The following is a 12,887-nucleotide window of genomic DNA, read 5'->3' as shown; positions in this document are numbered from 1 at the left end:
GAATAAAACAACAGGACAGACAGAAGCCCAGTCTGAACACTTTAATGTGAACACAGGATATCAGTAAACTGTAGGTAATACAAGTAGCACACAGAGTCAAATCCAACCCACAGAGAAAAACATCAGTCCATGATACATGAGAGCTGAATGAAGCTTGGACACCATTCACTTACTTATGGTGCGTATAAAAATGGAAACACTTTTATAAAGCACGGAGTGTTAACATTGGTGTCTGAGGACTGATGTCTCTATATAGGTTCAGAAGTCAATTACAGACAACGTTTCACCTCACTGATGTTGAGCACAGAGTGCTGCCAGGTCAGCAGGAGCAGCATGTGGTCGTAAGAGACTGGAGGCACAGCGGACATTGGTAATGCTGAACTAGAGAAATACAAGGTGAGCGGTTTAACAGTCCCTGTGATCGATTCAGGAAGGAACTAAGGTAACACCTCATACAAACTGGCAATATGGCCTCGGGTACTAGAGAGGAGACTGGGCAATACAAATCCATTAATACGACCCGGGCTCTGATTTAGAGTTGTTGTAAATGACCTAAAAAAGTTAATTTGACTGATTACTGAAAACGACAAGTACTGAAATGAAGACGGTTTGTAAATGATGAAAGTTTGTAAATAGAGCTTACATGATTGACATCTATATGTAATGGCTTTTACAAATCTTCAAACCTGAAGTAAAGGCGTTAAAAAGTCCTTAGTCCTGATTCCCTGCCCATATATTACAAGTATTGTTAAAAACAGGCTCACATGATGGTCTGGCAAATATCATCTGAAGGCAAATGGCTCAACTAGGTTTTTAATGTTTTCCTATGGGTTCTTAAGGCCACATGGCTGCTAAAATAACTGCCAAAATACCCTGATCAGAGGAACAGCCACACCTAAAGCAAGGGGTCACAAGGGGTTAGAGGTAATTTTGTTTCTCCCGTTCTCTCAGCAGATTTTGCAGGGTGCTAAACCATTTGAAAAAGGCATGGCCTAAATTCCAAATAATTTACCAAGTCTCTGGTACAAATAATCTGCTCAAAGGCTTTAGGAGGACTGTGTCCGAGAGTTGTGTCCAGCAATGATTGCTCAATGACCGTACAGTGGCCACATACATTATAGCACTACTGCTTCCTGTACTATGCTTTCCAAGGCAGATCATGGTAATCGTACAAAACAATCTGAAAAACAGAGAAAAAGAAAAGGGAGAAGAAAAGAAAGCAACAAGCGACAAAGGGATTCACATAGTTCATTTTCCAACAGCAGTTAACAAATAATATTTTTTTTCCTTTTTTCTTTTTTTCCTTTTATAAACAAACCATAACTGCAAAATCTGGATTGTGCACATTGTTTGCTTTCTCCATTTTTAAAGATTTAATACTTAGCAGAAAAGGTTGGGTGCAAACAAATGAAACATTACTATGGGAGGAATGATCAAGTGACTGGAATTTAGAAAAGGGAAATGAAACTAAGAGCAGGAGGAGGGGACGTCAATGGACGGAGAGAGCAAAGTTTAAATCGACACATAATCCAGAGATGAATCCAGACAGAAAAAGTGGAATGACAGCAAGAGAAAGAAAGAGGGGCAAAGCAGAGGAAGACATTGATGGGAAGATGGCGAGGGGGAATCAGTCTTTCCATTCTTTCTTGATAGTGAGGCTCCACTCCCAGGAGAGATGATCGTGTTTGTCGTCATCAGTGAACTTGGACTTGATGTTGTAGGTGCCGCGGGCGAGCATCCCTCTGGGTGACTCCTCCAGGGTGGTGAGGAATTCGTATTCCTCATTTGGTCTGGGCCCATAGCTGCCGACCATGTAATCTGACTTGTCAACTAGATATTAGAGAGGGAGCGAAAAGGCGTTGTAAGAAGTTTCTGCACATCATGCACATCCTCAATTCCATATTTAGCAAAATTGCATGCACAGTTATACAGATTTTTTACTGTATGTCTGTATCTACTAAAATGTAGTCCAGTATAGAAACATTGACTCAACCTAATCATCACTGATAAGTATAGCAAACAGCTTTTAGATCCCACTGTTTGTACAGTAAATATGTGGCTGGAGCAGCAGTCGGCTTAACTTAATGGTGTAGGTTAACTTAAAGACATGAAACAAGGGGAACAGCTAGCCTGGCTCTGCCCAAAGGTAACAAAATCCATCATATTAATTGATATCATTTCTTATCTGTACAAACACAGTATGAAAACAATTCAATATTTTACACAGGTTTTATTTACGGGACTATTTCTTTGGCTGGTTGCCTGGAAATCAGCAGTAACTTAAGGAAGTTACTGGTCTTAGCCAAAAAACAAAAACGTGTCTGGCAAATAACCCCTTGTACAACCATACCATGTTGAGATATAACATGTTAATCACTGAGCTTTAGTGGTGCTGGTAGGTGGATTTCATTAGCCGGCCCACCTGTTTCCCCCTGCTTCCAGTCTATATGCTAAGATAAGCTGAATGGCTCTGACTGTGGCTTCATATATAGTGTACAGACATGAGAATGGAATCAATCATCTTATTCTCAGTCTTGGAAAGAAAGCAAATAAGTGTGTTTCTCAAACTTTTCCTTTAAGCCAGAAGAAGCTACTGTTACATGTAAAATCTACCAACGGAATTGCAGAGATTAAACGAAATAATTTTGGCAGCTTTACCTTTAACTCCTTTCCTGAATGATTGTTGAATGTACTTCAGGCCGGACACAATCTCCTTGTTGACCTGCAAAAAGCAACATGTATCATCTTGCTGAGCAGTTTCCCAGGACAAATATAGCTCACTGCAGCTGCAGTAACATCCATGCCTCCAACAGTCTGTGAAAACAAACAGAGACAAAGACCAGACTCTCTCACCTTAAAGTTGATCTTTATTCTGTATTCAACTCCCTCCTTCAGCACAAATGGGTTCTTCCTGAAGCCTTCCAGGTCTCCTGGCAGGGAAAAGCAACACAGCAGAGAAAAAAAAGTCAGTGATACTGACCACCAGGTGGCACAAGGCTTCAAGTGAGCCCAGGTGCAGTTCAGTGTGACCACCAAGGGAGGGCAGGGGTGTCATCAGGAAATGGCTAATTAACCCACTTAAACAGGAATGATGTCATTACTAATTAGCAGACTAATGATCCAGCAGGTCATTAGGTCTATATTTGCACACAAGAAGGGGAGTGATTAGTGTTCATAATTAATGTTACTATGAGCCAGTTCTTCCAGTGTGTTTGTTGTATGGAAAGACATCTGTCTAAATGAGGGTCATGTGCATTCAAGTGAAAAATTTTTCAGACATCAACTACAAATGATCTGTTTTCACTCTAAAATCTGCTGTTGAGTTTTGTCCAGATTCCAGCCTCACACATACCAAAATGCCCTGTCTGCTCTACTCACCTTGTAAATCAAGGACCAGAGGCTGTGGTGCCGCCTCGCATACCAGAGTCATTCGTGTCACCTGGACATTGGGGGCGGTGGGATCTGAGACAGAGAGACACAGAATTAAAAATTATAACCATAAGATCATCAGTTTCTAACCAATTTATAATAAAGAAATGTTAAAGATAGATAATCTATAATCCAAAATATTTCAGTAAGTGATAATAGTCAAATAATCAAATTTATAGTGTATTTTATTAGTGAAAAACAATGACAGGATATGTTTGTCATCATTTACAAGAACTTTCAAAACCTTTAAGGATCTGAAAATGATCAGTTATACTTTCACTATATCTGTTTGGTTCAGTCATTAAAAACTTTTGAAAAGACCTGGACCTCCACATGTTGCTGGTAAATAGGTACCAAAACACTACATGAACTGTATTTTTTAAAATATGTTACTGTGCTGAATATTATTTAAATTTTTCCTATTTTACAAGGGTCATACACACTTTGACACAAATGTCAAAATAAAATGACAGTATGACAGTATAATGCAAGTAAAGAAGCGTTAACATTCTCACTTAACTTCAACAGTTTTTACTATTCATGTGTGCATCTGAATTGTTGTCACAACAAATAACAGTACACTACTTTGCACTAGTGGTAGAGAAAACACGCAGAGCAGCAACTTTACCAGCATTTGAAAAGAATGTTATGGACACACACGCATCTTTAAAGACTACAAAAAGTAAAGCGGAGATTTACTGCAGTGGTTTTTGCAGCAGGTGGCTGTACTAGTGACTGAAATCAAAATGTGTGCGCATCTACATTCACATCGAGTGTGGTTAGTTAATGGTTTTGCATTTGTTCTAGAACACTGTGAGAGTTATTTGATTGCAATCACTAACCTGCAACCACAGCAGTGCTACCCAGGAGTGCCTCCTTGTACTTGCGCAGGCTCTCATCATCTTTGTCCAGCTCCTGGATCTCCTGTAAGCTCTTCTGGGCGGGAGGTTTGTAGTTGACTGCGCTGTCGGTCTCTTCGTTGGCTGCTGCCAGCGCTGCCAGCTGCTCTGGTGTAGGTTCCTGCTCTGCCATGGTGCTAACCACTGCAGGAAAGTGACAACATAGAGGATCAGTTAGAGGACAAGAGAATAAAATAATAAAGACTGATGGCAAGGATCCATGCTCTTTACTTTTGCTTTAATGAAATCTGAGCTACATGTGGGGCAAGGCAGAGCTTGGTTATTAGACATGCGGCTGCTAGATAAGTATTACAGATTACTTATGCTGAGGCAAACCTCAATGAACTTTGATTTGGGGCTATGGCAATGTAACGCGGCGGTTCATGTGGACACACTGGAAAAATTATTTTCAATTTATTTTGCAGTCTTTTTATTCTGGTATTTTCAGTCTCTACGGTATAATGGCACATGCTTTGCAAAAATTTGAAACATTTGACTGCATCTTGAAATCTTAATGAAATAAACTTCACAACAGGCTCAGTGTGGCTTATAATGGGTAACGTCATTATTTTTGGCAAGAGACAAGGCAGTTTTATTGTGTTTTTGTTCCCTTAGCGTATGCTTACACATATCTGTACACGTGAGTGCACAAACATACACACTAGCAGAGACGAGAGCCAGGAGACGTGACATGCTGGTGCTCACAGTCTACTTGGCTGAGAAGCCAGTTTCTCTGAGGCCAAAGCAGTGACATACAACAGAGGCTGGTAGTCTAAAAGCTAGGACAAACTGCTGTCAGGCTTCAGCACTGAGACAGCTGAGGAAGAGCAGTGCTAATTTGGCTATTTACACCCAGCTGCACTGTCATACCAGTCACTACTCATTAGGAGTAAAGATGCTGATTCTGAGCAGGAAGCAGCACATTAAGAGATCATCTTTATTCTGTGAGAACAAAGAGGTACTTGGGTAAGCTACACAATGTAACTGTTGCTTAGAAAATGCTGTAAAAAATTAGTTATCTGATAACATCTGGTGCACATATGCTGGGCGAAGCCTATGCAAAGCTGATCAACACCTGCAAAAGCTGGATGATGATATGCTCATAACACTTATTCTGTGTGGTCTGTTCTGGTTGTGCTCTCCCTGCAGTTCTTGGAGAAGTGACAACACACAAATAGGTCTAATACCGTTGGAGTTGATTTCATAGCAACTGAGTTAAACAAAATACAAGGTATGTCCTTGTTGATACAGCGTTAATAGTTTTGATGCACTTTTCTAACGCAGACAAAAATGTGTTTGAATTTTGTGACAGTGACAAAACACTCCTCTAAGTTAACAGGCAGCTAAGGACCTCAAACCTCTAGTCCTAAATGCTTTCGACATATGCATGTTGAAAGAACTCTACTTCCTGTATTTGAGTGAATTCAACCAAGCATGAACCTACACCATCAAACTGTAGAAGAGGAGTTAGCAATATGAAATCCATTTTAGTGTGTATTCTTATTCATGCAATCTGATTTATATAGTATTAAAACCAACCCATCGAGGAATAAAGATCAATGCTTCAATGTTGACGATTTAATCAAATCTGTGTTCAGAAAAATGAACTACCCTAAAGAAAGAGGAAGATTACAACAGAAACGGCTTCTCCATTAAACTCTTATCAAACTAAACATGTTCTACAGTTGCCATAAACAATCTTTCTCTATTAATAGCTTCGTTCACTGTTGCAAATCAGCGTTAACGTGCGAGTTAAAGGTCGTCATAAAATCAAGCTTACAGATCAGACAAATGCAAACACCAGATGACAAACAATCATAATGCATGACACTATATAAAGAAGGCTTCATCTGTTCAACACAGGTGGATACTCTGAGTAAAACTAACACCACACACACTATTTACAGTCTGAGGAACCACAATAAATCACACTACTGCAAACAGAATCACCAAAGAAACTGGTTTGTCACTCTTTCAACCCGTCCTCTCTGCTCTATTGTGTTCACCATATACAGTTGGGTATTAGCCAAACAGGAACTGAAAATGTGGAAACTTTTTTTTTTTTTTTTTAAATAAATGGGGCCTCTGTGTTAATTCCTTTTCTGCCACTAGTTTTGCTTCGGCTGGTCATCAGTGTGTGAATGTTTCTGGTTGGAGATAATGAGTGAGGCTCCTTGTTGCAGAGAGAGAGAGACAAGACAGGAAAACGCCACCAGATAACACAGTCATATCATTCTTGAAGTAGCAAGCAACAGGTTGTTTTTCTCACTTCCTCTCGCCGCTTGTTGTACGAGCACTCAGCCACTGCAAGTTGCACTGTGACTGCACTGTACCAAACTGTCAGAGGAGGAAGTTGCTGGGTCATTAAGACTGATGTGTTTCTCTGCTGTGGCTTAGGTACAAATAGAGTCTCTGAAGACACAAGCGTGCATGTAGCAGGCTTGCACTACATTTAAAGTATATAAAGGACTATAACTAATAATAATTATTATTATTATTAAACTGTATATTTATCATATAGTTTTTGATTTCAGAGACCCAATTAGTCAACTGACTGATTAGTTGATCAACAGAAATGTATCCGTCAACTGCTCTGACAATCAATCATTTGTCAGTTTAAGACAAAATGTCCTCTAGTTCCAGCTTCTCAAATGTGAATATTTGCTCATTTTCTAAGTCTTCTACAATAGTAAAGTGAACATTTTTGTGTTCCGGACAGTTGCTTGAGAAATAAACACTGTATGACATCATCTTGGGCTCAGTCTCAATCTTCCCCAACAAACCATGCTTTATTTACTCAACCATTTTTGGCTATCTTGCCTTCATCAGAACCTGATCCTAGTCAACTGTTTAATTTTGGAAAAATGTATATTTTGACAATTTTAGATTTAATTTAGGCAAAGCTCTTGTATGGCTGCTTGTGTTAAGACATTTAATATTTCAGAACTTTTACCTATTACAGAATTGAAGAGTTACACAGACTGTATTTAATCATGTTGTATGATGGTCCTTTTTTACAGTTACTGTATTCATTTCTTACTGTGCAAAAGCCTGTGTATCTTCTCTGTAGTCTTTCACTGCAACATCAATTTTCCCAACATAAACACTAGCAAGTTAAGATTAAATTGTTTAGAAGCATGTCAATGTCTGTGCATAGCCACATCACACAGAAATGCCATCTTAACCACGTATGAAATAGTTGATTCAGCAAATTAAAAAGGTCCACGCGCTCCATAAAATGGATTAGTTTCAACAATATTGACATCACCACCCTCATAATGATACACATTCCTACTGGCTAACTCTGCTCAAACAATGCGGGCTGTGGATAACTGGCTACATACTAAACTGACAGGAAAAGGCCCCGTCATTGTTCAGTCCCAGTGTCCGCTAAAAGACAACACAGAGGTCATGGGATCATACAAACAAACACTGGATGTGCTGTTAAACCTCACCACCTCAGTCTCCTGACCTGCACAGTCCTACAGGCAGCACTCATAATCTGTTTGCTTGACTGGACTAAGCAGTGCAGTTTTACAAACACACCAGGCTTGGCAGCAGCTAAAACTTGAGATTAGGCTTGTTCCTTAGCAACAAACTGAGCGGTGAGATTATAGAAAGTGGGATTACAGCTAATGAGGCGTTCAGGGATTCAAGAGGGAAGTGTTTGGAGGTGTCACTGGTGACACATCAAGAGGATTCTCTTGACAGGAGTCATTAGTGTCACTGAGATGTTACTGAAGATAATTGGTCAGCAAGCGGACCAGGGAATCCCTGTGGGATGATACAAGCTTTATGAAGTGGAATGAAGTGTGTGTGTGTGTGTGTGTGTGTGTGTGTGTGTGTGTGTGTGTGTGTGTGTATAGGGGCTGTGACTGTCCTTTAAGGAAAGAGGCCATCCATCTGCTGTGTGGAACTGGGTGATACATCAATTCAACACTGATACTGCGAAACTAAACAAGATATTGATACTGTGATACTTTTTAAATGCATTATACTTAACTAATGCAATGATGCAACACTGACTTTGCAAGCTGCATTATTGCCATGGACCAAAACCACATAACTACTATAGAAACATTTTTTTTATTAAAGCAACAAATTGATTAGTCAAAGAAATTAGTTATGGTCAACAAATAATTTCTCTTGTGAAGTTTAACCTGGAAAAAAACTACAATAAAACAATGAATAACTACTTCTTTGATTTGTTCTAAAAATGTTCTGGCTTGTAAATATCTTCTTAAAGCATTAACAATCATTTCCAAGGTCACCACTTCACATTAAATATACAAGTGAAATAAAAAAAATATTTTGACAATATTACCAAACCAGAGATTAAGTAAAGCTGAAGATCACGAAACTGTGGACCTACATCTTCACTGCCGGTTGATATAATCTAATGGGCTCTGTCTGGTGCCATTGATCATACAGTAAATGCTACAGGTCAGGAGGTTCACAGAGAGGAATGCTTGAAGAACAGCCACAGCAACATGCTGCAAGAGCACCAAATAGCTGAGCCGTTCTAAACAAAATATATACAGCTTCCTTCCCATTAAATCTACCAGGAGCTTTGTAGTCCGACCATAGCTGCTGCAGTTTTGCACAGTAGAGCCACCTTTACTGATGAATCGAGAAGTAAAAGTATTACAGCTGATGATTCATACCCTGGATTGCTGTTACAGGGAACAAAGCACACATTTACCCCAGAGACAACAACAGGACATAAATGTTGTTTCACTGAAAGTGAGAATTGGCAACCTTTGTGAAGTGACATTTAGCTCTTTGCTTCACCTCCCTATTGAAGATGTCACTCATAGATCTCTGGCTGCTTTGATCTCCAGTCTCTGTTTGTAGTCTCCCTCATGCAACACCCGCCAGAGACCTTTCGAGGTGTCCCTTTTAGCCACACGCTTCTCCACACTTCTCTGTATCCTTCTCATGCTGCTTTAATAAGAGCTTATCAATTGTAGGTGCAACATTCATAATTTCTCTGCAAATAATCATTAATTCACATCATCACTTACTTTTCTGAATAAATAAAGTTCTGCAATAGTTCGAATGCACCTGGGGCTGTTGAAATTGCATTACATCCTTCACCAATTTGCCAATGTAGAAAATACATCAACGAATATCTTTGTACACCACTGTATATCTATTCAAGCATTTTGCACTGACCATATTTCTGACCTTTAGTTAACCATTTTTCATCCATAAAATTGAAGAGAATTTGATGCATATCAGCTGATATTCCAGTGTCATCAAACTCTTATATGCAGAACAGAACTAGCAGCACTTTAACTTTCTCTACTCTCCTCTTAGTGTTGATTTAAGTTTTGCTCAGTCACCTGAGTGGTGCAATAAGTATATCAGCTGCAAATGCTGGAGCTTTGATAGGCAAGAACTGTGATTTTTTTTTCAAAGAAATAAAATCATAAAATGTATGACTGTGTATCTGAATACTGCTAACCCCTTAGACTTGATGATATAGTGACTAAATAGTTGCACATGCGTTTTACTTCAAGCAAGCGTATGTTGCATGTCAAGTTGCCATGAGGTCTTTCTGTCTCTCAAGAAATTACTGCAAACTTCCTTTTTTGGGCAAGAGCTTGATGATTCATATCCTTTAGAGCACTAAACCACATTCTGCAAAGCTGTGGCACAGCTCATCTTCTTAATGTTCTACCTGTAACGCTAACCCAACCTAATCCCTTTTTAAAGATATTGTAATGATATAAAAGGACACTAGAACTGGCTATATGTTATGCCAGTAGATAAAATCATGCTCGGTCCCGCCAAGCTGAGGATATAGTGCAACACATACCAAAGCTTTGGGGAAGTGTTGCACCAAGAATTGCAGAGAGAGCTCTTGTTTGAGCTGATGCAATGCAGAGGAACCCAACCTCAACAGAAATAAGAAGAGAGTCAGAGAAAAAAATCTAAATGCAATAAGATTAAATTTAGAGAAGGAACATGCTCGAAAAGCTGTTATGAGCTTGTGATAACTGATGAGGTGAAAAGCTATTGGAGCGTTTTAACAACCAAGATAACTTTCGCAGGATATCTATTAAAAAATGTTTTTTCACTACAGAAGACTAATCAGATCCACATAGAAAATAAGTGACAAAAAGAGGTGGCTCTGAGAGAGAGAGAAACAAAACACGCCTCTATCCCAGGAAGGACCAGAACAAATAGGAAGCTTTAAAAATAGCTGGTGAGAAATCCCTGCGTACAGCAGCAGGAAGCGACAAGTGAATGGGATAGCCAAGGTGCCAGCTGAAAGGTCAGGGCTTATTCCCTTGCTCTACTCAGCTCTTTCAGTGACATGCCCAGATTCAATCTGCCTCTCTGGGCAACAGACTTGGTGGAGGTAACAGATTCTACACAATGCAAGATTGCAGGTGTTGGTGGTTTGATGGTTTACTTAAAGAATAGCAACAGTCTGATATTATACAACAGATGGAATGAACATGTTACATTAACATTCAACCAAATTACAGTTTAAAAGCAAAATTCTGGAGTAAAAAATGTGAAATACAATATTGATGGTCTTTACAGACATTTCAAAGCACTGAGGACTATCATTTCTGTGAGGAAGTGCTTCGCAAAGGCCGCCATTGAGGCAGAGAAAAGCCATGTTGTGGCTGAGGTGGACCAGACAATGTGAGAAAGACGGACTAATCATTACTAGCTCTGACTGGTCTGTGAGTGGAGGGGCTGGCTAGCATCTCTGCATATATTCCCCTGTGAGACTGAACTATAACAGAGAGGCTTAAAGGCGTAAAAATGCAACTCAGAAGTATCATGCACAGAGAGGGTTGACTCTCACAAAATGTGTTTTTTATGATAAGAAATAGACAAAAGCAAACTAATTGTAGCATTTGTTAAGATTTATATAAACAATTTAGAATTAACTTATAGCTTCTACACCATAGCCAGGATGCACACACCTTGAGTACAAGCTAATTTGTGCAACATTTTATGGTTCAGACAAGTTGCTTTTTATCTTATCTGTGAGCTGCTTGAAAATGTGCAGAACTTATTATACTGATGTCAGGAAAATACCTACACTGAAATTTTTACATGCTGATCCTTTAATAGTTAACTCAACCTGCTTACAGCCAAGCAGACAAGCAGAAACTGCAAAATGAGACATCCGGCCCGTGCTGCAAGGCCACAGATTCTCAAGTTGAGATGAAGAAAATGAAAAGGCTGCAATAGAAATATGTTATCTGAAAAGTTCCCCACCTCTTATAAGGTGGAAATAAAGAGATATCTCCATTTATCAGACACAGGAAGAAAAGGGAGGATTCACAGTGTGGTTGAGCTCTTTGAGAAATCACTTATCAGCCATTCAGCCAAGCACACGGCTTAACTATCACACAAAAGTTGATGCCACTTGAGCACTTTTGATCTCAACAGATTTTAACCATGTGCACTTGACCGTGAAAACCTTCATAAAGCCAACATGGAGGCTGATTTTAGGTGTGAGCCCTCCGGGCCAATTCAAATTGTAAAAGAGATGAGTTCCAGGAAGTGTCAGAAAATTATCCTCTTATACCACATAACATGTAGGGTCTCACACACACACATTTACATTGGACTATGTCACCCATACGATTAAACTTGTGACCCTGTAGTCAGTGCATTCACTCATAATGTGTATTATTGTGAACAAGTGAATGCAATGGCTGACATTATCGTTACCTAACGGCCAACAATGTCAGCGCAGATCAGGCTCAACACCCGGAAATGAACAACTAATGATTAATTCTTAACTTCTCACTGCCGCCGGGTAAGTTTATGACTCAACAATAAATTGAAGGAATTTGAGACCGTAAAACTGCGACAGCAACCTGATAAATCTATATTTAAAAAAAGCCACAACCCCGACTGCAGGAAGTTGCTCTTTGATAGAGATATCCTTTCCATAAATGACGTTCATGGGTTTAAGTTAGCCAACATGTTTTTAAGAAATACTTAAAGGTGCTAACTTCACCACAGCAGCTCAGGGGTGTTTCCTAGTCAGTTAAAACGAGTTATTAGAAGAGTTTAATCTATGTTTCATCAACTCTTACCGTTACACTGCTGGTAGGCTGGGACAGTCTCCTGTGAATGGTGGTGAGAGCGAGTGAAGTGAAGCGGTGGAGGAAAATCTCGGGCAACGACCGCTAACAGAGAACACCACATCCGGTCCACCACCTTCAAAATAAAAGCAGGTTATTACAATGATTTTAGGAAAATTCACAAGCTAACCAGCAATATGTAAAGTAACTGAAATGACTCTCATCTTTACTAGCTACACATGAATGTCTGAGTAATATAATCAGCATACATTATTCTGAAGGCGGCCATTCTTCATAATAAATACTTATGGTACTAATTATATATTTTGATGTCGCACTTTTAAGTACGTAAAATTTTGAATTCATGACTTGTTACAGATTATATCCGCACCGTGCTATTGATATTTGTAATTATGTAAAAGATGTAAGCACTCCTTCCAACTTAAAAATTCAAATGTTGCTTGCATGTTAATCCATCAATAATCTACTAATGTAA

At 39.3% G+C, this 12,887-nt stretch overlaps 1 protein-coding gene across 1 annotated transcript; it reads right to left on the bottom strand.

Annotated features, from left to right (window-relative positions):
* Positions 1–26: 26 nt before the first annotated feature.
* arhgdia (Rho GDP dissociation inhibitor alpha) lies at positions 27–12,499 on the bottom strand. The gene is made up of 6 exons (XM_022756864.1): positions 12,404–12,499; positions 4,272–4,472; positions 3,379–3,462; positions 2,854–2,930; positions 2,659–2,722; positions 27–1,830 (listed from the first exon to the last, which is right to left on the bottom strand). The coding sequence occupies exons 2-6, from the start codon at positions 4,459–4,461 to the stop codon at positions 1,628–1,630; spliced, it is 618 nt and encodes a 205-aa protein (XP_022612585.1). The 5' UTR covers positions 4,462–4,472; positions 12,404–12,499; the 3' UTR covers positions 27–1,627.
* Positions 12,500–12,887: the final 388 nt, after the last annotated feature.

This window comes from Seriola dumerili, unplaced genomic scaffold, assembly GCF_002260705.1.
Source record: "Seriola dumerili isolate Sdu_G_001 unplaced genomic scaffold, Sdu_1.0 BDQW01000260.1, whole genome shotgun sequence".
Taxonomy (NCBI): Eukaryota; Metazoa; Chordata; class Actinopteri; order Carangiformes; family Carangidae; genus Seriola; species Seriola dumerili.
This window is presented reverse-complemented; position numbering and strand designations above follow the sequence as displayed.